General features: G+C 43.4%; 1 protein-coding gene across 2 annotated transcripts in view; it reads right to left on the bottom strand.

The window, feature by feature from the left end:
* Positions 1–26,309, bottom strand: part of KCNH7 (potassium voltage-gated channel subfamily H member 7) — a 397,870-nt gene that overhangs the window by 8,701 nt on the left and 362,860 nt on the right. For both annotated transcript variants that reach the window (XM_066575930.1, XM_066575931.1), the window contains 2 exons: positions 20,927–21,187; positions 7,366–7,534 (listed from right to left, as the gene is read on the bottom strand). In XM_066575930.1, coding sequence (XP_066432027.1) covers positions 7,366–7,534; positions 20,927–21,187 — 430 coding nt within the window. The remainder of the gene's footprint in view (positions 1–7,365; positions 7,535–20,926; positions 21,188–26,309) is intronic.

The raw sequence follows: 26,309 nt of genomic DNA, 5'->3' as shown, positions 1-26,309 counted from the left end.
GCTATACGACAGCTGTGTGCATGAGGTCTTATGATTGGAACACAAGATATATAGCTTTCATAGCAAGTGGATGTCCACTTTTTACCACCATGACCTCTTTAGATCTAACATTTTGTGCCAATTCATTTCTTAAGCCCTCAGTGACGGCCAATGCACCTTTTTACTGCCTTCAAACCTGCACATGCATCTTTTAAAGGCCATGGCTTAGCTGACTACTGACAGCCAGACTCTGTCTCTAACCATCAGTAGTGAAGAAACCTTAGATCCTGGACGCTTAACTCCTTACATCCCATAATCAATAGCAAATAATGGGGAAAGGGCTCCTTTTGTCACCCATCAGCAACCCACAACGTGATTGTAAGATATCAATGGGTTCCCTTGGTAGCCAGAGGTCTGACAAAGGCCTCCGTGAATGCCATGTAACTCAGCCTATTAGACCCTGCCTGCTGCAAAGTTTAATATGTTTGTGTCATAGGCTTAGGCTACATTCACGTGGCAAAGGAGATATCGGGCCAAAAAACTTGGCCCAATATCCTGCTTTCCGACATGTGTTTTACACACCGATATGAGGCGTTTTTCATTCAAAAACTCCTCGCATCACTTCTGTGAAATTGCGATCCTCCAGTGTGTGCCAATTTCAACAAGAAACATAACACTGGCATGCACATCGCAAGTGCCATGTAATGTCTTTAGGTTCCATTGAAAACAATGGATGATGTGTTCCGAGGGAACGTTAAAAGATAGGACATGCAGCGATTTTTAACCTCGCAGCATCCCTGTGAGGGGAAAGAAAATGATCATGTGAATAAGTCCATTCAAAAGAACGGACTTAATATTCGTGCGTCCTTCGGATGGCCAGGGCCCGGCGCATATACAGCGAGCCCGCAATGCGTTGGTGGAAAGCAGACAGTTTAGCTCTGCTAAGCTGTCTTCCCCTTCCCTCCCCCTCGCCAGCTCTAAGCTCCCACCCTCTCACCGCCTCTTGTCAGCAGCCAACAATGTGAGGGGAGGCGGGAGCTTAGCAACTAGCCCCGCCCTTCCCATTGCAATAAAGCCAGCAAGGGGCGGAGAGGAGGAGGGAAGGTGGTGGGAGTTTAGCAGTTACGCTACTAAACTCCCTCCCACCTCCTTTCTCTGGCAGCTTCCATAGGCTCCCATAGGAGTGTATGCAGCCGCCAACGTATTCCGGCCAGAAAGATAGTTCCAGGACTATCTTCCCTGGCTGGCGTAAGTGTGCCTGGCGCTATATTGGTGGCCGGGCGCTTTTACACCACAGGAATATGCCCATGTGATCTGATGCATTTTCTTTCAAAAGAAATACTTTATTGTGCTAAAGTAGTAAAACTTTTTTTAAAAATCTACATCAAGCCCCTAAAAGGTATGCTAGGTTAGATGTCAGACAGATATGCAAATTATAATTATAGAATTATAATTATTTGAGTTGTGGTATAATTAGATGAAAGGTCCTGCCACCTGAGGGCATAGAAGTGGTTCCTCACTTGGCCTAAAAAAAAGGCTCACAGAGGCTCCTTGTTCATAGTGACCTCTTTTTACACTTGTGTAGAGCTTGTTGACCACTTGACGCCTCTACAATCCAATTCAAGAGATTTCACCCCGTTAGCAGAGTTTTGGAAGGGCGCATAATTGGAATGTAAGAAGCTGGATGGTCGTATTGACGAATTGCCACCACCTGGGCCGTTCTGACCAGACTGTTAGGAGGTGATGGGACCAGTGGATGTGTGAGGGCATATAAGGCGACCGGGCTCAGGACGTCCTCAACAGACCACTAGTAGAGGGAGCCTCTGATCGTCCGACAAGCACGAGCAGCTTCGACAGTTTCAGTGTCCACCATTCAGAGACAAGTGGCACCATTGTTACAGGCCCTGTGTCTGTTGGAACCATTTTCAGGCACTTGGTTAAAGAACATTTAATCTCATGGTGCCGGGTTATCTTGAGCAATTAATCCAGGGTTAGTTTGGGCACTGATGTCAGCTGTGTTCATATGAGGAGACCTAGGAATGAGCACCTCAATCCTTATTTTGCTGTGGAGCGGTACACTGCCCACTGCTGGTGTGATGGTCTGGGGTGCCATCAATACGACAATTGATCACCCTTAGTAGTGGTACGAGGGACAATGACAGCTCAGCAATATGTGCAGGACATCTTGCATCCACATGTGCTCCTCTTATGGCGGCTTCCAAGAGGCATTATTCAGCAGGATAATGTTCAGCCGCACACAGGAGGCAGCTAAGGAATGCCTACACAATATTGTCACACTTCCGTAGCCTACCCGGGTACCATATTTATCACTAGTAGAACATGTATGGGACCATCTCGGATGCCAATTTCAACAGCCTATGAGTTTGCATGATGTAGAGCAGTGGTGGCGAACCTATGGCACGCAGAGCCCTCCCTACTGGCACGCACGCCATAGGCCGCTCACCACATGTGAATGTGGGTAGGGGCCGCGGCTCCCCTACCAGCATTCACTCAGTTGTGGTGCTAGCAGCGCCAGTCCTGGCGCACACTGTGACGTCAGTGTGCAGCCGGGATCCTCCTCCCCCGATGTCTTCTTGGTACTGGTGTATTATGTCGCCACCAGAAGTAAGGAGTGGCGACATAATACACCTGTCACCCAAGTGATTCACGCCCCCAGCTTCTGATTGGCTGGGGGAGGAGGACTGCGGCAAGGCTGTGGGTGAGTGAGTGAGAGGGGGCCACTATGGGATGTCACTATTACTACTGGGGGCCGCTATGGGATGTCACTATTACTACTGGGGGCCGCTATGGGATGTCACTATTACTACTGGGGGCTGCTATGGGATGTCACTCTTACTACTGGGGGCCGCTATGGGATGTCCCTACTACTACTGGGGGCTGCTATGGGATGTCACTATAACTACTGGGGGCCGCTATGGGATGTCCCTATTACTACTGGGGGCCGCTATGGGATGTCCCTATTACTACGTGGGGCTGCTTGTACACTGGAGGCTGCTGTGGGATTTCACTATTACACAGGGGGCCGCTGTGGGGTGTCACTATTACACTGGGGGCCGCTGTGGGTTGTCGCTATTACACTGGGGCCACTGTGGCATGTCGCTATTATACTGGGGGCTGCTTCAAAATAGACAGCATGCAGGTTTTGACTGCTTTTTGGATGGGGAAATCCTGCAGAATTTTCCACAGAAAGTTCCGCTGAGGACATTCTGCAGCATTTCCGCATCCAAAAAGCAGTCAAAATCTGCACCCGGTCTATTTTGAAGCTGCCCTGTCCTTTTTAGGACGGGGGTTAAATCATATGTCGTGATAAGCCCCGCCCCCTGACATGTTGGCACTTTGTGATAAATATGTGGGTTTTGGCTTGCAGTTTGGGCACTCGGTCTCTAAAAGATTCATTATTACTGATCTAGAGGCTCAGTTACAGCAAATGTGGAGTGATTTGCCGCAGGATACCATACGGAAACTGTATCCCTCCATGCCCACCCGTACCACATCTTGTATACAAGCTAGAGGCAGTACAACAGGGTACTAGAGCCTCCATGCCCACCCGTACCACATCTTGTATCCAAGCTAGAGGTGGCTGAACAGGGTACTAGAGCCTCCAAGTCTGCCCGTATCACATATTACATCCGAGCTAGTGGCAGCGCAACAGGATACTATAGCCTCCATGCCCACCCGTATCACAGCTTGTATCCAAGCTAGAGGCAGCCTAACAGGATACTGGAGCCTCCATGCCTACCCATATCATATCTTGTATCCAAGCTAGAAGCTGCCCAACAGGGTACTATAGCCCCCTGCTCACCCGTATCACATCTTGTATCCAAGCTAGAGGCAGCTCAACAGGATACTAGAGCCTCCATGCCCGCCCGTATCACATCTTGTATCCAAGCTAGTGGCAGACCAACAGGGTACTAGAGCCTCCATGCCCGCCCATATCAGATTTTGTATCCAAGCTAGAGGTGGTACAATAGGGTATTAGAGCCTCCATGCCTACCTGTATCACATCTTGTATCCAAACTAGAGGCTGCTGAGTTCAAGTACTTGGCTATGTCTAGTGGTCTTATTGAATGGAGATGAATGAGCAGAGGCTCCAGTAGCACAAAATAGAAAACAAAACTCAAAGTAGTTTTATACACCTTACAAAAATTCACTTTTTCTGTTACTCACTGACACCCGAGATTGCTGTGAATCATCTCTTTTATTTCCACCTCTAAGTTTGGGACTTGCAGTTACAGATCATATGTCAAAACCACTTCAAAACGGGATCTTCAATATACCCTTCTTTCCTGTCTGCACATCTTTCCTACCCAATCTAGCCTCTGTCACTGTCTCTTCCTTGTTCATCTCCTAGCCCAGAAGTGTCAAACTCATTGTCACCGAGGGCCACATCAGCCTTATGCTTGCCTTCAAAGGGCTGATTGTAATTGTAAGACTGTATAATAATAGTGACCCCCATAGTGGTCTCAGTAGTAATAGTGACCCCAATAGTAATAGGGACAGCATCCCTACAGGCATCCCACTAATCCAGCTTGCAGCTCCAGGAGTCAGCCAATCACAGCCAGTGCTTCAAGGAGGCGGGGATTTTTCAATCCCTGGCCAGAAGAGAAAAAAATCGGTGCCGGGGACCCGGGGAGAAGATGCGGCCAGGCTGACAGCGCTTCTAAGGTGATGTATGTGTATTTTTTATTTTTTTCTTCTTTAGCTATAGCTTATTTTCGGGGAAGGGCTTATATTTCAAGCCCCCCCCCCCCCCTGAAAATCCTTGCATGTAGTGCTACAAAGTCGCAGAATCACGGCGAGAAACCGCAGTGATATCGCACACACCAGAGATGTGATATCGCTGTGATTTTCTTGCGGCAATGCTTTGTCGCCCGTGTGAACAAGGCCTTCATAGCACCATAGAAAAAGGAGATTGAATGTCAGTATATCATCACATGTACTTGCAGTGATGATATGCTGATTTCCAATCTCCTTTTTCTTTGGCATCTCAGTTGTTACCTTCAAGCAGACTCCTGGCCTTCTCCCACTAACCTATCTTGCCACATCAGCAATCATGTGACTGTAAGTCTCACTCTATTCAACCCCCTTTTGGTCACATGTGATGTGCTGATTTGTATTGGAAAGGGGAGACAGAACTGTGTCGATACGTCATAGATCGGGTGTTACGTCCGCTGGGCACACTAAAGTGCCACTCCACAGGTGGGATGCAAACAAAAACCGCAAGCACACACATATAATACTTGTACGGACCAATTGCATTTCACCAGGAAACTGAATGGACAACTGTCCCTAACTGATTAGGGAAAGAGGGGCATCCCTGCCTAAAAGCGATGTTATCGTCTCGATAAAGGTGGCCCCACTGTCATCTTCTAGTGACCTGGCTATCCCTGATCAGTGAGCTGGAGAGATGCATTAAACAGACACACAGGACCCAACACTGCACTGACACACCAAACACAGAACAGGACTGGACATACGGAACATGTCTGGCAACCAGCACAGACACATCAAACACGTCGCTGTTCACACCAATCGTACCACAGATAGTGCATACAACAGGAACCCCACACGGAGCTCACATGCAAACAGATGAGATACCACAGCAAGTCTAAGTGTCCTCACACCAGGGGGATAGACAGTCAGCCACCATGATGACATAGGGAACTGAGTCAGCCCTCAACCATCTGGCACACAAACGAGACATCAGACGTCTGGAGGCCACAACTGTCAGGGGAAGGGAAGAGGGGTCTGCATATGCTACAGACAAGGACTATAGGTGTCCAAACTGTCTTTAGGGAAGCAGAGAGACACAGACAGACATGCAAACACAGCTCTGAGTGGGCACAAGACAGTTATATCCAAGCAGTAAAACCAGCATCAGCTACTGAGACATGCTGATTTTTATATGCTGCAGACTAAAGGGGATTAGCTGGTGGAGAATACCACACACGGCCAGCTCAATTAATGCCCACTTGTAAAGGTATGCACAAGAGAACCTTTAGAACAACAGGTCCCAGATGCACAACCTAACAGTGGGAAGAAACTACAGAAATTCCTTTACCACAAGACTGAGCAGTGGAACGGTGAATCTGCACATTTTTCACAACATAACTGTTGCATCCGAGCTGAACGTAAACTTGGTTCCATGAAGAATGCTTATATACACTTGGTACAAACATGGAGAACAATAAATATTTATAAGGAAACTAGAAAGAACAGGGAAACTGACCCTAATCTACTGATAGGAGGAATCCATACCTAAAACAAAGTACTCACCCTGATAAGGGCAACCCCACATCAGGAACATGAGGCAACCCTGACTCTCCCTAAGATGGCAAGAGGGAATGTGGAAACACTTAAATGTTATACAAAAATAAGAAGCACAGAGATACAGGGAACAAGATACAACAACACCCCAAAAATACATGACTCCAGATAAACTTATCACAATGGGCTAAAACTGTGAGCCTCCAACTGGACTAGAAACACCTACAAACTGGGAGTATGACCAGTGCCCTCTGTGAGGAGGAGCCAGCATAATTGTATGCATAATAATGCTGAAGTGTTCTTGTCAGCGTTCAGTACCAAAATGACAGCATGTGCCAGCGTAAGGATCATGTGGACCAGGACCTGATGCTGTGTTATCACTCCTGTCCCAATCCTCTGACACGACGGCAAACCATGACAACAACTAAATTAGTAAGTGCTTTGTTTTCATGTAATAAAATCAATGTTGATTAGTTTTGTGCCACTGAAAAACCCCTTTTAATCATGAAATTCTGGCTGCCTACAGTCACCACTAGAGGGAGCTTAAGACTTTACTGTATACTGTTATTATTGAGTTTAGCATATAAATAGCATGCAGTAAGTTCCTGTGCTCCCCCTAGTGGTGGCTGCTGTATAGTGACTGCTGAATAGGTGATGCCACCAAGCATTCCCCAGACTAAATGGTGAGTACTATAACTGCATTGTTATGCAAGGTTACAACCTCTACCCCATCACTCAGCTTGTGAGCATCAAAATAGTTCTAGCAAATCTGTGTTTCTAATATTTATTCATGAACCAAGAGGCTCAGGATGAACAAAGTTATATATATATATATTTCTACTGGAAAATTGTGAGAGGACTCATGGAAAGGTGAATGAAAATGTGATCTGAATAAGTATTAGTCATAAGCAATGCACTGCATTCATTACAGTCTATGAATGCCAGTTCTCAGCCAGATGTGTTGCTCAGTGATTTATATATGTCCCTGATCTGAATATACTTATCTACAGTTTTATACAAGAGAAGCAGTTTGCACAGGGATGAGAACTTGCTGGAGATGTGTGTCCCCATTAATTACATTTGAGCCACTTCTCTTACCTGTTCATCTGCTCCTGCATTAGATCTAACCTGTGCTCCACTTCTCCATACGTCAGTTCATTGTCGCCCTCACTGATTCCCCAGGCTACGCTGTTCAGTGCTGCATCATTGGTTACATTCTGGTGTATCCTGACGCTTTCTCTCTCCCAGCATCTTGGATTTGCTATATCTGTCACAAAAAGAAAAAAATGTTAGTACATTAATCTTTGTCCTAGATATAGCTGGGGTTTGTAGTGACACTGCTGCAATGGACATGTCACCTAGAGTACATTTTGGGACATACTGATAACAGAGCTCACAGCAGAATATTTCCAGAACCATACTGAATATACTGAAACACTGCAGCATTGTTCCAATGGAGACAGAAGAAAAAAATGAAGCAAGTTTTTAGACAATCTTGATTAAAAATATAATGTTTTGTTTATACAACTCCCGTGCGGTTTTATGTGTCTCCATGCTTGCTGACCACAAATAAACTCTGTATAATCAGTTTTCTGCAGCTGTAAGCATTTAAATACACACACATATATAATTGCTGGTCTTTATATATGTTCTTTCTAGAACCTTCACAATTTTTTTTTACTCTAACTCTGCTGCTGCCGATTAACAGGTAATGAGCTGCTCATTGATTGACTGATGGGCTAGGCAGGTCTTGATGTGACTCAGCAGCTTTTGCCGAGAGCCTTGAGAGGAGTGAGCGGCCCCATTGCTGCTGGAGAGCCTAAGTTTTCCTGTACAAGAGAGAAAGAACACAACTCGGTTTCCTGGAGGGAGCTACCAATTATCCAAAGAAACGTCAGCTGCAATTACTGATGGCAAGTGCAGAGCCGTCACTGTGAGAAAGACCACCAGCAAGATCAGATAGAGTGACAGACAGTATCTGGATGCTTAGGTTTCAGTGGTGTGTAGTTGTGAGTACCATCACCTATGATCTTCACAAGTAAAACGGATTATTCTAATTTCATTCCTGTGCAGCCCCCCAAAGGTCCTGTGCTAATAATTTAGTCAGGGTACAGTGACTCCTATTTTCAACCATCATCTGTAGAGCTATTTGCCCCTGGTCAGGGTAAATCATTTATTGACTGTGATAATTCTATATTGCATACACAATAAGCATACCTCATTCGTAGGGTATGGACCAAGTGCATTTAAAGTATAAATTGAATATTAGTAAACTGTCTGCATTGTATCCAAATAATACCATTGTGTGTTATTGCCATATTATCCTTTACCATACATTCAGCAGAGTATTGTTTGTTTAACTGAAACCTCTCCATAACTGGCATCATATTCCGCATCTGCAACCCATTTCACTGTCACAAGTTACTCTGACTTCTGCTCTTTTTACTTGCTAACTAACAAAGACATGGCAGAAGTGACATAGTAACACAGGACAACAGGGTCAAACTACACACAGACTCGAGACTACAAATCTAGACTGTTGTGTAGCCGCTCTTCTATTAGCAAGGGCAGATAGCTGCTGAAAAGTGCTTATCAATGATATTGGTGGTTTTCTACAGAAATGCCCGAGACAAGTGAACTTGGCTTGACTACATCAGTAGCTAGCCATAAACAAATGACCAGAAGAGAACAATCTGACCGTTCTGTAAAATAACGCTGGCAGCAATTATCCTTATACTTATCAAGTTATAACAAGTGGTTCCAACCAATGGTCTTATCTGATGCCACATGAAATGTATGCCCATTTAATGCCCAGCATACTACTAGTTTAAAATATCGGAAAGTCAGTTGGACAGATGATAACTTGACCCATGTATGGCCAGGTTGGCTGAAAAAAAGGACAAGTAGACAAGTTGAACATTCAGTAGTCCCATTACGATGTCTGCCCCGATTAACACTGGTGCCCGGGGCACCTTTCAATTTACCCTCTTAGTATATACTTTTCCCCATGGCCTAATTTCCTCAGTTAGTATGCGGAGCAGGCTGGTTACCAGACAGACGCAAGAAGTGATTCCTTTGATGCCATCTTAAATCTACAAAGAGCACTAATAAAACAAAACTGGTATTGATATAAGAAGCTTGGAGGCAGGTGGCTGTGTACATTGTGTATCTCCAGTATTATGTACCGTAACTGCAAAGTCTTGGGTTGATCATCTGGGGTGTTTATCACACTAATGGAAAGCGCGATCCATCCAACCTGTCAAGGTGTAGGGTTACAGCTTTGTCTATTGCCTATTACCATTATTACAGATTAGGGATTCTCTATTCAAGCCTAAACTTGCAAAGACTATAGAGAAATCAAGACAGGTCCCAGCAAGACCTGAACACAGAGCAACAGCAGTCTGCAAAGAGAGGGCATCAATGTAACCATCAGGGGCCTTATTTGGCTGCGTTAAGTAAGAGAAGCTCTGAGATATTCTCAAAGGGTGTCAAAGCGCCAGTCCTCGAATGTTCCCAGGGCAGACGGCAGTAATACATGGAAGTGCCTCATTGAAGATTATCATAGAGTATCTCAATCTTGTATTATTTAATAAAACCCAAAGTACACATATTACTTTATATAGAGTTATTAGTTTCAGTGCACTAATAAAACACTAGCTCTGAGCTTCTCAACTAGTTTAAGCAAGCTTCCCTTTACCTAGTTCTGCGCTCACATAAAAGTTTAAGCACTAAAGTTTGAAAAGGTCATCTTGGTGATATCTCTGAAACTTTCTAGAAGTATTTACTTAAAGGGGTTTTCCAGGGAAATACTATTGATGACCTATGTCCAGGATAAGTCATTATCTATTGGCTGGGGTCCGACGCTTGGGAGCCTGGCTGATCAGCTCATAGGGGCTCATTGTCAGCACTGCAATACACAGGGATATGGAGTGGAAGCTACTGCTTAGACCCATGTGTAGTGTCTGACACCTGTAATTGCAGGCACAGATCTCATTAACAACAATGAGAGATGCGCCTGCAGTTACAAGTGCGGCCACTATATAGGGGTCGGAGCAACAGCTTCAGCTCTGTACCCCTGTGTGTTGTGGCACTGACAGCGAGTACGGATCAGCTGATCAGCCAGGCTCCCAAGCAGCGGGCCCCAGCTGATCAACTATTGATGGCCTATCCTGAAGCTAGGTCATTAATAATATTTCCCAGGAAAGCTCCATGAAAGTGGATCTGTGCTGTGGTAAATTCATTGGGTCTGGCTGCATAGCTCTGCAGCTGCAACTTTACTAACTCTATCACCATTTTTCTTGTTACTCACCCCTGTTAACATGAAAGGACTCGTAATAGATCCAGCATTGTGAATCTATCATGTGAGTCATCCCCACCACTCATTGTCAATGGGTGAGGACAGACTGTCAATCAAATCAGACATCACCCATTGACAGTGAGTGGTTGGGACCACGCACTTGACACATATACAGTATCAGGAGCCTGATTTAAGAAAAGGTCATACAGGTCAATGGGGATGAGTATCAAGAGATGTAGCGATAAAATCAGTAGATCCGCAGTTGCAGAGCTATGCAGCCAGTCCCGCTTGCTTAACCAAATGACAGATTCACTTTAAAGTTTTCTTTCAGTTGGAAACCACATTAGGACCCGTACATTAATTCAGGCCAGACCCCAAAATTAATTAAGACCCCAATTCCTAAACTTAGTAAGACCCCAGATCAAGCCCCTACATTTATTTAGATCTAAAATCAGACCCCTAAAATATCTTCTGACTCTTTACCTCAATCCTTATTTCAGACCACAACCCTGATGTCTAAAATTATTTTAGACCCCAGTTTAGATCTAAAATAAACTTGTCAAGCAGGTAGATGTGGATCTGCCTTGCCACACACTGGTTTGACTTTGGCCTATCTGAGGAGACAGTATTTGGGTAACGCTGTTGATAGCTATAGCAGACAGGTCTGCTGCTCTGCCCTGTCTGTTATCTGAGTTTGCATTTATTTTACTCCAGCATATACGGAGTTAACACTTCCTTACTCCTCCACCCACCTGAAGGCTGTTTGCCATTCACTCCACTATATAGCTTCCCCTGTTGTAGGGCTTGGACAGGGTTATTCAGCGCCCAGGTTCCTGCTTTGGGCCGTCCTTGTCAGGACAATTGCTCTGCTTATGTTAGGCAGGGACTTCCTATTCCTCACCAGCTTAGGGCTAGCTCAGTTCTATTTTGTCTCATACCAAGCCATGCACTGAGAAGTGAGCATCTGCTGGGTGTTTTCCACCTGCCTGGAGGGCCAACACAATGGTTCCACACACGCAGACGTAACACCTGTTTTACATCTTTAACTCCTCCAAATGACTACAATACCCAGAGAGGTTATCAAAATTGGGATTATTTAGTTTGGAAAAAAGACGTCTGAGGGGCGACCTAATAGCTATGTATAAATACATCAGGAGACAATACAAAGATCTCTACCATCATCTATTATATCCAGGACTGTAATAAGTGGGTGCCCTCTACGTCTAGAGGAATGAAGGTTTCTACACCGACATAGAAGGGGGTTCTTTACAGTTAGAGCAGTGAGACAATGGAACTCTCAGCCTGAGGATGTGGTGATGGCAAATTTGATACAAGAATCGCTCTTTCTTGAGCCATACAATATTATATGTTATAGTCATTAATAACTTCAGAAGGGTTGTTGATCTAGGGATTATTTTCACTGCCAGATTGGAGTCAGGAAGGAATTTTTTCCCCATAAATGGCAAGAATCGGCTTCTACCTCATTGGTTTTTTTTGCCTCCCTCTAGATCAACATGGGGGTGGGGGGCTAGGGTTAACTGGATGGACATATGTCTTTTTTCGGCCTTACATACTATGTTACTATGTAACTGGGATTTGGTCTCAGACTCCAGACCAGACCCATAAAATTAAGTCAGACTCCAGACTAGACTGCTAGAATTAATCAGAACGCATTAATACTTATCCATCCCTGGTCGGCTTCACTTCCAGGCTTCGCCACACACAAGGTCCTGACACTAACAGGTGTGAGGGTAGTTTCTCATGGCAGACATGCTGACATAGATGCATTACAGGGTATGCACAGTGGGAGTTTACGGCATGGATTCAGGCCGTGTCCCACCAGTTGAGTACTCCTACTATAGATACATATATTTACTTGAATGTCTTACCATATCTTATTACTGTTCCAAACAGGCACAGGGGTATACTGATGGAAGTAACATACACATAAATGGTAGACATGGACAGTGAAGGGAAGCAGAATGAACAGTCTGTGCACACTTGTATGCATGTTCAGTGACCTAAAACAACTACCCATAGACACCAAAAAAGCTAAAGTCATTGTAGCTTCTTTCCCTAATTTATACTAAGCTACACAGCTCTGGAGCACAAACTGCTGCCTCAACAAACGAAATAGTCTAAGGCCTTATGCACACGGCCGTGATGGGGTCTACAAGCGCCCCCCCCCCCCCCAAAGACCCAATACTTACCTCCTGATCCGCTGCCCGAAGTCCCGCATGATGCTCCGGCGCGCATTTGCAGTACAGCTCATGATATACCGGCAGTGTCACATAACCCACCGGCTGCGTCATATGATGCGCCTGCGGTGGGCGCGGTGCATATTCACGCTATACTTCCGCTGTGCTACAGCTGAAGTATAATATGACGGGCGGCTTCCATTGACTACAATGGAAGCTGTCAGCGCGTATACCCGCAGCAAATAGGACATTCCGCGGTGGAATTCCGCAGCATATACATTGAGCTATTAGGTTCAATAGAACCTAATAGCTGCAGTGACACGCCACGGAACTCTGGACGTGTGCATTAGGCCTAAGGGTATATTCACACGTGGCAAATTTGTTGTGGACAAATTCAGCACCTGAAAGTCAATTCAATGTATCCGAATGGGTTGTTTTTGCAGCATTTGTAACAAACCCGATTCAGATCTATGGAACAACTGCATAAATCAGTGTATCAAATCTGCAACATATGAGAAAGAACAAGCAAGGTTGGATCAAAATCTGTGACCAAAGAGCAAACATAGCAACTGCCGTGGTTTTTAACAGGATAGGAAATATAGAATAATAGTGGCATAATGCTAATAATAATAGTCCAGTGCCTAAATAATGCTGCTATAAGTGCAAAATAGCACTAAATTTCAGTCCTCACACTAAACTGTCCTATAGTGCCATACAGTGCCACGGTAAGTGTTATTTGGTGCTCAATAAGAAGGCTTATACAGTTCCGAAGTAACAATGCAGAAGACACCTGATGTACATGTCGACCACGGTGGGGTTGGTAAAGTCAATGACAAAAGAATAATGCAAATAGATATAAATGTCGGATTGCTGCAAGATTGCTACAGTTGTGGTCTGAATAGACATTGAGTCTATCAGAGGCCGTAAAAGTGCTTCCCCCTATAAAAAGGCTCTCAGAATCTACTTTTGTTTAGACTACCTCTTTCTGAGAGATTGTTGCTGGCTAGACATGCCTTGAAAAGATTTTGCCTAGTTAATAGACTTTGAGAGGGGTGCATCATTGGAATGAGAGGAGCAGGATGGTCCTTTTGACGAATTTCCCGCCATCTGGGCTGTTCTGACCAAGCTCTTAGGAAGCAGTGGTTATGGAAGAGAAGGCACATGGTGATCAGTCTCCGCACGGCCCAGACAGATCATCAGTAGAGAGGATTGTTTGATCTGCCAACAAGCATGAGGAGATCCAACAGTTTCATTGTCCACCATCCAGACACAGGAGGCACCTTCATTACAGACCCCTGTCTCTGCCTGAACATTTTCCAGGTGCATAACAGGAAGGAAATCTGGTGTTCACTACATGTCCTGTCATTAACACTGGTGTTGTGAGCAAGAAACTAGAACTACTATGGACTGGAACCGTATTGTCTTTAGCAATGAATCCAGCTTCTGTTTGGGAGCTGACAATGAGTATGGAGACCTTGTGGCGAGCGCTTCAATCCTGCTTTTGCTGTGGAGCAAAACCATGCCCCAATGATGATCAAGAGAGCTATCCCATAAAACAGTTGGTAACCCCTAGTAGTGATCAAGGGACACTAAGGCCTCATGTCCACTAGCTAAATGGAATTGCAGATTCCCGCCGTGGAATCCACAGCGGATTTTACCCATAGGGAATCATTGGCCATCCGCGGTCCATTAAATTGATTTTTGCACCCACGGATGGCATTTTAAAAGAATTGTGTTTTTCACGTGCGGGAGAAAAAAACGCAGCATGCTCCAATCTGCGGCGGATCGGCAACATTGCTATCACATTGATAGCAATGTGTGCGGATATCTGCATGCAAAAAAAATACCATTTAAAGCAAATTCGCGCGGAATCCGCTGCGGAAATCCGCGGCAGATTCTGCGGGGATTGTATTTTTCAAGTGGACATGAGGCCTAAAGGCCCATTTAGACTCAATGATTCTCACTCAAAAATCACTCAAAGCCATCTTTTGAGTGAGAATCGTTGGGTCTAACTGCATGGACATCGTGCAGTTTTCGTTAACGAGTTGTCCATCGTTGTCTTTCAGCTAGCTGAAAGAGAATGATGAGCCTTATCAGTGCTGCGCACTGAGTTCACAGCGCGATACCATTAATACTATTGTTTCAGCTGGTATCCTGCTCCGTGAACACAGCCGGAGTATGAAGAACACAGCATTACAGCTGTGTTCTGCATACCTCGCACGGAGTGCACAGTTGTATACCAGCTGAGCGCTCCGAGAACACAGCAGCTGTATACAAAAGACAAGCGGCCCAGCTTGTCTTCTGCATATCCTGCTCGGAGCGTTCAGCTGTATACCAGCTGAGCGCTCCGAGAAGACAACAGCTGTAGGCAGAAGATAGCGGTCCTGCTTGTCTTCTACATACAGCGTGAGCCTTCATAAAGTGAACACTGAAAACTGTCACTCAAACAGTCGTTTGAGCAAATTTTGAGTGTTCATCTTGCCGTGTAAATGCACACAACGATTATCGCTCAAATGATGTCTTTTGAGTGAGAATCGTTGTGTCTAAACCAGGCATAACAGCTCAGTGATATGGTGCCGCAGAATAAGAACCTGTATGCCTCCATGCCTGACCGTATCTCATCATGTATTTAGGCTAGAGGCGGCCCAACAGGGTACTAGCGCCTCCTTTGTATTGCACAGTTTTCCCTTAACTTTTCCATTAGCTTTCATATTGTACTCACTTACATCCTCATTACAATCACACATGTGTAGTTTCATTCAATTCTGACAACTACTTCTTGGTGCATTATTCTTTTGTCATTGAGTGTATATGATCCTCTTACAAGTTAAGGGGAAGTTCACGTTTATGTGATGACAATCCACATCCCACACATGTGAATGTGATTTTCGCAACTGTGTTCATATGCAAAAAAACACTTCTGTGCATATAATTGGCACTACTTCAGAAAAAATATCTGCCATGAAAATAAATAGTATACGGCAGTATTTATAGCTATAGATTTGGTTCCAGCGAATCCTAATGAGGCTGATCATTGTCCAGATTCGCAAACTACACATCAATGGCAAAAATCTGTGGGTCAGCCTAGGATTTCTGCTGCAAAATACATATTGGATTTTAATCTGATGGGTTATCATACTGTTAAAGGGAACCTGTCAGGACCTATGAGCTTCATAAACTAAATGTATGTGCTCATAAGATCGAGGCTACTGAGGTCAGGGGTTTGCTTTTTATACTCACCTATCTCTCAGTTCCCTTGCTGTCCACCTGGAAAGCCAGTTCCCTCCTACTTTTCGCTCTTTCAACTTCTCCTGTGGTGCGTGGACTAATTGGCTGACAGGGAAGTGTTTCCCCTATGCAACCAATCAGCCGTAACTGGTGTGTATTTATTCCGGTCCCGGCCTCACTTGGGTGCTGGTTATTCTCTTGTGTGCATACATGCTGGGTGGAGCTCCATTTGTTTGATCTTAGTCCTGTCCTGTTTGAGTCACCCCTCCAATGGTGATTGGATGCCTTAGTTGTATCTTGTTTGAACCACCAATCTAATGGTGGTTGGATGCCTGGGTCTAGTCCTTCCTATTCCCTGGACACCTGAACCATCCTGCATAGTTCCCCTCAATCCAATCGTTTGTCGGATACCTATACCCTTGTCTGTCTATGTTGCTTGATGTGGCAGCGGTCTCCTATTACTTATGTTCCTTTGTCTAGCCCTTTTAGCATTTCCATCAGCTAAATGTATATCCTTCCCTATCTTCCATCTAGGTGTGGACTATATTTCTTAGGTTCAAGATGTGAGGCCATCCCTATCTGGGCGATCACCCTGCGTTTAGGCAGGTTCCGCCAAGCCGGACAAGGATAGGTGTAGTGCTCCCTCCCCTATATTTGTGTTTCCCTTGTTTAGGTGTTAAAATGCATGAATGAGTTGGTCTATTATGGACATAATCACATCTTGGTTTGACATGTTGGTGATGTCCATGAGGGTTGTCGTACTTGCATCCTGCATGAACGCAACAGAAACCTTCGAAACGGCAAATTGCGCTATTTTGGGCAATTCTATTAAGAAAATAGTAGTGTTGTGCGATATGTAAGTGGGATATGATCTTTCTCGTGTTTGACATATTTTCCAGGAATTGCTTGATGAAACAAGGAAGAAGACACTCTCTTTCTCTCGGATCTATATGTCTAGACTTGATAAGAATAATTATGTTTTCCACGGTTATTATACGATTCTCTGAGCACGCCGTTATTAAGTCACAGGGGACACATTTTTACCAATAAGAAACTGTTTTCTCTTTGTGCTTAGAAGCTTCTCAAGGAATACAATAATTATAAATCTGATAACAACTTCAGACTTGCTGTAATTGGATTCCTCTACTATATAAAGCAATCGATAGCATTAGACTAGAAGCATACAATTTACTAAGAGACTTCAGCCAAAAATAAATCCTCATCGTGTTTCAATGAAAGTCGTCTATGTTAAGCTTTATTGTATTATTTGGCTATTATCAGGTCTTGAATTTATGTATTCTGCCCAGACGTAGTTTTTAAATCGGAAAGCAAAAAAAAAAACATAAATAAAACATGCCGCATATTACAAAAAGACAGATTTGGATCATCCACAGACTTGATGAAAATGCTGACTTTTTTTGCAGACTTTCTAAATTTAGCACAGACTAAAATCTGCAGTGGGTTGCCTTGGTAAGAGTTGCTATGGCTGCAGGGACACAAAAAGCTTCATCCTGAATAAGTCCCTGCAAAGAAATCTTTCAGTTGGAAAAGTCGTTCATGACAAGTTTGGAAAAAGAAGCTCTTGCGAGAGAGGGAGAAAGAGAGAGAGAGAGAGAGAGAGAGAGAGAGAGAGAAAGACAGAAAGAGAAAAAAGAGAAAGAAAGAGAACAAGAGTAAAAAAGAAATAAGGAATAAGAGAGAAAAAAAGGAAAAGAAAGAAAGAGAAATGGAAATTAAGAAAAAAGATGAGGGAAAGAAAGAGAGAAAGAAAGAAAGAAAGAAAGAAAGAAAGAAAGAAAGAAAGAAAGAAAGAAAGAAAGAGAAAGAAAGAAAGATTCTATCTTTGGGTGTGCCTTCGCATCGCCCATTGTTTTCAAAAGCAAAGGTAGAAACTTCCAATGGGAGAAAATCACGCGGCTAGCAGGGACCAATCACAACTGCAGTTTCTCAATGGAAAGTAGGAGCACACACTCGGGAATCTGCAGCCTGTAATTGGCTGGCAGCTCCCCAGTAATGGCCCTCCCCTCCTTCAGTGCCACCCACAGATAACTTGTCGGCCGCGGCAGTGAAACTGCATATGGTAAAGGGCCCGTGGGCCTCTGTTCACTAAACGTCCGGGTTGCAATTGCGACCCCCTAGTGGTACCTCAGTGTTTGGCCTCCTTCTGGTTGAAAACTATATACTACTGAGTGACTTGGTGAAAAATATGGTGATTCCCTGTAAAACTGAGTGAGTTGACATGTCTGCTTACTGAAGCTCAAACCTCTCTCTGGGGAGGGAGAGGGGTTTTAGCAAACATATATTGCAGAGGATGGGAGGGACAAGGTTTGGCCACATATATACTTGGCCACACATACACGTATGTTACGGTGGGGAAGAGAGAGGTTTGAGAGTTGTTGAAGTGCTGGATGGATTCTAATGGGGAGGGATGATGAAGCTCAAAATGTAATTATACTGCAAGGGAGAGGGGGTTTTAGTTGTTTTTTGTAAAAAAAAATATTTGGTAAGTGTCCCTCAAGGCTAAAAAAAATCCTAGGGGTGCTCTAAGGATAAAAAGTTGGAAACACTATCAAAAGACAATGTAATTAGCAGAATACAGGCTGTTGTTTAAGGCTACTGTCACACTTGCAGTTTTTCATGCAATTTTTTTTAGCCAAACCCAGAAATGAATTAAGTAGAAGTATAGAGGAAAAACGTATATTTCTCCTGCCCGCTAGATCCATTTCTGGGGTTGGTTTAAAAAACTTGGATATCTGTTTCCAGCCTGATTTCACACAGATTTTTGCAAAAATACCACTGCAGTTTCTTATGAAGTTTTGTGAGCAAAGGTAGAATTAGATTGAGCAATAAGTCCTTCTTTCTTATTTCCAATTCCTCTTGAATCCACTTCTGGCTTTGGCTCAAAAAATGTCAGAGTCTGTCCAATAAATGCTGTGTGTGAAGCCATGCTTATGGGGTATTCTGGGAATACACATTGATAGTCTATACATAGAATAGGCCATCCCATCAATGAATGAGCAATATGGGTCAGAATTCTGGCCATGTTCCCTCAAATGTACAGTTATAGCACTATGCCAGAGAAGATGTTTTAGGAAGCCTTTGATTCTCTTGATCATGGGAGTCCCAGAGGTAAAAAAAAAATTAATGGTCTATCCAAAAAATAGACCCCCAATGTGTATTCCAGGAAAGAGCTTTTAAAGGGATGGAAGGGGGTGCCAAAGCTAAATGCCCCTCTATAACTTCCATGTGTCATAATGATAGAGCATTTGGTCAGGGGCTATTGTCATGAGGCAAACCATGAAAGGTCTGTATGGCATACATGGTAATGCAGACATAAGATGTCAAAAACACCATCTACACCCTAAAGGCCTAAACGGACAAACATGATTTAGTCCCATTATGTAGCCACATAATGGGGCAAAACAAAACCATAGATTTCAATTAATTTCAGTAGTTTTATTTTCACTATTGGGATTCTTGCCTGTTAATTGTAGAGGCGAGAAAAGATAGGACCTGCCCTATCTTTCCCACACATAGGAGGAACTATGTACGGGAAAGATAGGGCAAGAACTATCTTCCTGCAATTTTTTTCAAACTCCTGCGCTATAGCCGGGAATCTGAACAGCCGGAGAGGAATAAAAAAAACTCATTCATGCACAACTACGCTACATACCAGCTAGTGTAGTTGTGCATACAGCCATCTGAAACCACTCTAAGTGCTCAGGGAGACGAGCGTGTTTTACACGCTGCTACAGCAGTGTGTAAAACCATGCTCCTATATCAACCAATAGGTTGCTATGGAAGCGCTCACATGGACCCTTTTTGGAAGCGCAGAATCTGCACTTCTAAAAAAGAATGGACAGGGAGGGCCGACTTGCCTGTCAGCTCCGTGGTGCGTGCTGTCCAGGGTGCTTACCACTGGCTCCTATGGGAGCTGTAGAAGCAGGCTGCCTGCACCACAGACATGTAAATGGGCTGCTCCACGGAGCTAGAGGCAGCCCGTTCACACGCACAATCCCTGCATCTCAGCAGCGTGGTTTACATGTTGCTTAGCAGCGTGTAAACCACGCTCGTCTGACTGAGCCCTAAAACTGATATCAAATAAATTGAACAAAAGAGAGCAAGATTTATGTATATGTATGAATCTGGATGATTTTGTGAGTAAATGATACAGTAGCTCCATAAGCACAAAACTGTCTGCGGGCAACTACAAGAGGAACAAAATCCAGGTACATAACTGCTAGATAAAGGGTCAGATTACAAAGAGGCCACATAGGTTCTATGTCACATTCAGCGGGAAAGCCAGTTAGGTGAAGGAGTTACACACACTCTACAACCGAAAATGATAGGAAATGTTTAATAAAGACTATTTAGAAAAGTGTTTAATTTTGCATGTAGGGGAAACAAATGAATAAAAGTGCAACGTAATATATTTGGTTTCATCTTGTCCTGGCAATTGGTGTGGAGCAAACTGAACCAGTAGAACCCTGTTTCTGGTCAAACTTTGCTTAAAATTTGGTTCAGCATGAACCCAAACTAGACTTTTGGCAAAGTTCTACCTGAAATAGGGTTCTACTGTTTCAGTTCATTCAACACTAGTCTTGAATACTGGCGTATCGCACTGTGTAAGAGCAATAAAAGCCTTTTATAACTCTGAGCGTTATACAGGGCTTTTATGGCTCTTAGTCAGTGTTATACACAAGTTTTAGGGGTTTGGGTGAACTTCCCGTTTGGTTCAAACTAATTTGGACCAAACCAAACTTTTCCAAAGTTCACACATTGCTACTGGCCAGACATAGACAACCACTGCACATTTTTATAGAATGGTCCTATAAGAAGAAAGAATCTCACTGATACACAGAGGACGTGTTAGGTAAATGTATCTTCCACTACTATATAATGTATTACAAGTTATATGTATAGAAATATTTCTCACCTCGATAAGACAGACTTCTTTTTGTAAGGGTTATCTTATCAGAAGGACACACAGCTTCTTCAAACTGAGGTGTTGAAGGTTTAGGGAAAGTAGAGTTAAAGCCACCAAGTTCCACAAATAATGGCTTCTGCTCATTGACTGAGGAGACCAATGAAGATGATCCACTTCTCCTTTTATCTGCATTTGTCTTGTTATAGGAATAGTTTCTGAGATTATCTATTGAATTGCTTGAACCATTTTGGCTGTTGTCTTTACTGATATCTACAAAATCAAAGGAAAACAGATGAACCATCGAGGTACATATTATAGTATATATATTGTGAGCTTGTAGCAGATGCAAATCTTCTACGGTGTCTGAATCTGCACTGTGATCACACTTATATGGAGTATACTTACCAACAGTCAGGGTTTTTGAGGGGCAGTACCATGAACTGGACAGTTACAGGGGGTGGGTTTATGCTAAGTTCTATGAAACTGTCGCATTTCTTCACATTTTTGAGGGCTTCCTGAATGTAACTGTTGGGACTTAAAATGCACAACAAATGAAAAAAAAAAACATGCCACCAGAAAAATGCATTGTTTGTAGTGCATTTCATATTTGTGTAGGTCCATAAGGTTTTTTTTTCTCCTTAGGGAGAGCACCTAGAAGGTGTGAGGAGACTTATAAGGCATTCTATGCTCCTCTGGGAAATATGCAAATAGGAAGATGGAACAATGCCACCTTAGCACCACCTATTGGAAGGCAGCATTCCTGTAAATCAATGTCAGACCTCTTAGCAGGTCTTGTAACAATGGTTGTATTCGCCTTCTGGAGGAAAGACTGGTTTTGGCTCGTAATTCCCAGTCATTGTTACAAGGCTTGTTAAAAGGCCTGACATTGACTTGCAGCAATGCTGCCTTCCAATAGGTGGTGCAGTAGAGGCATTGTTCCATCTTCCAATTTGCACATTTAATATTTCCCTACTGACCTACAGCACCGGTCTTACTATACATTCCCCAGGCACACGCCACATCATGAACTAGATGTATGTCGGCGCCTCCATGTGCCTACATGGAAATATATGCCAGGTCTGACTGGCATAATTTATACCAGTTTCTGACATACATTATAAACCTGTTGGTCTGGATGGCTATGCCCCTCCCAACAAGCTCTGCCTACTTTCTAGAAGAGTGGCAAGGCCATCGCAGAAAGCAGGAAAGTTGCAAAAATGTGTGACTTTTCTACTCTAGAATTCTGTCATAAATCATTTAATAAATGTCGCCTCTGTGCATGAGACAACTCAAGGGGGCGTTGTTGCAGCATTTCACACAGAGTTGGCCTCATTTATTAAAACCCTCTAACAGTAAGACTGTCCTTGTTGCTCATAGCAACCACCCAGTGCTCAGCTTTCATTTTTCCAGAGCAGAAATGAAAACTGAATTATGATTGGTTGCTATGGGCAACAAAGACAGTCTTCCTGTTAAACAGTTTTCATAAATCTGGTGTTCTTAGGTAAAAAAGCTGTGTTTTTATTGTGGCATTTCTTTGTTGTTGTTTTTTTTTTTGCTATGTTGCTTATAAGAAAATAATGCTGCAGCCAGATATAAGCTGTAGGGCAGTTGGTGTTTTTTTTACTTGTCATGTATTTTTTTGTCTTTTATTGCATTCGAGGCAGGCTGTGGATTTGGCATTTTACTGGCATTTTGCATAGGTTTCCTTAGGTCTCATTCACATGGTAATATAGTTACATAGTATGTCAGGCTGAATGAAGACAATATCCATCTAGTTCAGCCTGTTTCAACACCCTAGTTGATCCAGAGGAAGGCAAAAACCCCAAGAGGCAGAAGCCAAATAGCCCACTTGGGGGAAAATTCCTTCCCGATTCCGTAATGGCAATCAGAATAATCCCTGGATCAACCTTTGATAGTTATTACCCGATTGTAAGACCTGGAACTACAAACCCGCTGCTCACCTAATGTCTATATCCTGTAATACCTTTCCGCTCGAGAAAGACGTCTAGTCCCCTCTTAAACTCTATTGATTTTGCTATCACCACGTCTTCAGGCAGAGAGTTCCACAGTCTCACTGCTCTTACAGTAAAGAACCCCCCTTCTGTGTTGGTGATGAAACCTGCTTTTTTTCTAGACGTAGAGGATGCCCTCTTGTTACTGTCGCAGTCCTGGGTATAAACAGATCCTGGGAGAGATCCTTGTATCGTCCCCTCATGTATTTATACATAGTTATTTGGTCGCCCCATAGCCATCTTTTTTCCAGGGTGGTAGAATCTCATCAGATTCCGCACCCAAATCTACAGCAAAATCCGCATCATTTTAGCATTCTAATGAATGCTATGCAAATCCTTGCTATATGAACTACGCTGATGATTTTTCCATATGCAGATATGAATTCTTGGTGACGTTTTCATGCAGAAGCTTCGTCAGGTGGCCACACATGGATCTGCCCCATAGACTCGAATCCACATGAAAATCCATGCCTGAGTGTCGGACTTTTGCCACGGATTGAGCTGTCAGCTTGACTTCTGAGTAATCCCTTGTGCCTGTGTGAGCATACTCTCATAAAACATAAAAAAGTATCAATAAAAAAGCATCCCAAAATGCCTGTAAAAACATACGTACCAGCTAAAAACATTGACTTTTCACATTGATATTTTTAGGTAAAGGAAGCCTAGTCACAACCTGTCAGGCATATCCATCCTAGCCCTATTATTGCTCCACCAAGCCACAAATTGCTAAAAAGCGGCAACAATAGTGCTTTGGTACATGTGCCCCATTGGCTTTTAGATTTAAAGACACCTTTTCTGTGTCAGCCTCCAGGTGGCAGTGTGCTAACAGAAGCCAGTACCATTTGGCAGATTATTAGCGCTTCTTGCTGGGACAGGTAGCAGATTTCAGCGGCTGCCTTCCATATGCTACTTATTCATTTGCATTCAAAGAACATTTTTAGAATTCACATTTTTACTCATTTTCTGCTGATATTGTAGATGATTAAAGCGATATCTCTTCCAGATATGACTAAGATGACTGTTATCTTCTCCTGATATTTTTAACATCATCTAGCAAAATAAAATGTATCGTATTTTGCACAAACCCAAGAAGAAGTTTTTTCTTGAGTTGAACACCATATGTTATCAATTCAACAAACTGCGAGCATATAAATAGTGAAGCAGAGAAAAAACACCCAACAGGATTGAATATGTTTGTCTTGATGTAAACTTACAACAGCAACCTAAAGGGGCATCCGCATTTTGTAAAGTGATGGAATATTGCTCATCATCTTATGAGTAGCGGGACTGTAGGGGCCCGAAGTGTATATATCTGGCCCGTCCATAAATGTCATACATGTCATGTCTTTAAAGTGGATGCACTGTGCAAAGTGTCTTGTCTGCTGTTATGTGTATTGCACAGCTGCAGCATATGAGAGGTTACTGTCTGAAAGTAGCTGGGATATGTCTGGAAATGTATCAATAGCTGTCTAGTCATGTGATGTCTGTGCCCTATATGTATGAGTGCTTGAGAGTTAGGTGTGGTTTTCTGTCATCTTCAACGGTTGAGAAAGAAATGAGAGTGCCGGCCACATGGGAAACCTCCAACCCTCATGTGGTGAAGTGATGGAAGAAGAGGAGAGGTATCCTGAAGGTTTCCATGTCAGGAACGGCCTCTGAAGAACGTGTGATGTGAGGAGTCCGCCATGCAGATACATCATAAAAGAAAGGGGCATCAGAGGTATCATACAGGAGACCATCCAACCTAGGGTTGACTTTGTCAAGGGTGCACTCGATGACTTGACACCTGGAACTCTGGCGGAAAACTTAGTTTTTCCTGTTACGGCTTCACAGCCCTCATCATCTCCTGCACTGATCTACGATGGGGTGCTGATAAGTACTAAACCTTACCGAGAGAAAATTGAGCTAGGAAGCTGTAAATTGCAGGGTGTGCTTGACTATTTGTCTGTATTCAGTGATGCAAAAATCAAGTACCTATGAGTTTCACTTATCTACTGTAATCTACTTCACCATTCAGACCTGCAAGGGTTAAATGTTAAAATAATCTAAATGTCCAATTTTTGATAGGTTCTTTATCGCATTACTACATTTATGCCATGACTAGTTCAAAACGCGCTGAATCCTATGAAATTTGGGGTCTAACGACCTCCATGTTTTTAATACATCTGAATAAACAATGGATTTTACTTTTCCGTGGATCCTTCTTTTCCTGCTCTCATAGTGCCAGCCAGTGTTTATCCAGGTTGAAGTGTTAAGTAGAGAGGAGAATTTATCTTCATGCTGTAGTATGGACACAGGAGGTATTTAAGTGCTATTTCTATGGTCAATGGATGGCATCCGTTAGAGACATCCATCAAAGCCAACGAGTTAGAAACATATTGGAACCTAAGAGCAATGGATGGGTGATGGATTCTGATTACTGTCATCCATAAAGGCATCTTGTGGGCGTAGACATTTTTTCTTCATCTTTGATTAACATCTCATGCCATAAATTTCAGGATATGATGACTTTAGAGACAAGCTAAAGTGAATGTACAGCAAAGTGGCTCCATGGTTAGTACTAGTGGCTTACAGTGCTGAAGTTCAATTCTGGCCAAGGGTGAAATCTGCATAAAGTTTGCCTTATTTCCTCCCACACTCCAAAAACATACTGATAAATTGGCCCTCCAACTTTTGGCCAACATTCCTCAGAAGCCATAAATTAACTGCAGTTGTTCTTCTCTGCCGGTCTTCCGATCTGCTGGTTTAGGGTCCTGTTTATAGCTGACCAAGATGGCCAACTCAATCTTTAGACTACGTAATCCCTACAGTGCATTGGTAGTGTTAGACTACTAATGCCTTATACCTTCTCTCTGATTAGTCAGAGCTGCTCATGTGATCAGTGCTAGCCAATCAGAGCAGTGCACAGTATGTAGTAGGTAGTTAGAAAATTGCAGCAACTATCTTAAATGGCCAAAACAGGACCAGGAATCGGTAGATCAAAATGATGGCAGAGTAGACTAACTGCAGGCAATACAGCCTCCACCCCTCTGTCCCAGAACCAGAGGGTCACTTTAATTTGGTACTTAGATTGTGAGCCCCAATGGGATAGATGACTCTGTACAGTGCTGTGGAATATGTGGGTGCTACACTAAATCAATAACATGCTAATACATTATTTCACACATTTCTTACAGAGGAAGTTATCTGAATATTAGATATCATACATGCTAGGAAATTGCTTTTTAGTTGGATCAGTTCATATCCTGCACCACAAGCAACTAAAGCAACTACTGACGAGTCTTCATATCAACAGTTCAGCTCTAGAATACAGGTATGTGTACACTACAATTATGTTCTGTTACTAATTACTTGCAGGTGCCTCATTCTTGTTCCATCAT

The sequence above is a fragment of the Eleutherodactylus coqui genome, chromosome 8 (assembly GCF_035609145.1).
Source record: "Eleutherodactylus coqui strain aEleCoq1 chromosome 8, aEleCoq1.hap1, whole genome shotgun sequence".
Lineage (NCBI taxonomy): Eukaryota > Metazoa > Chordata > Amphibia > Anura > Eleutherodactylidae > Eleutherodactylus > Eleutherodactylus coqui.
This window is presented reverse-complemented; position numbering and strand designations above follow the sequence as displayed.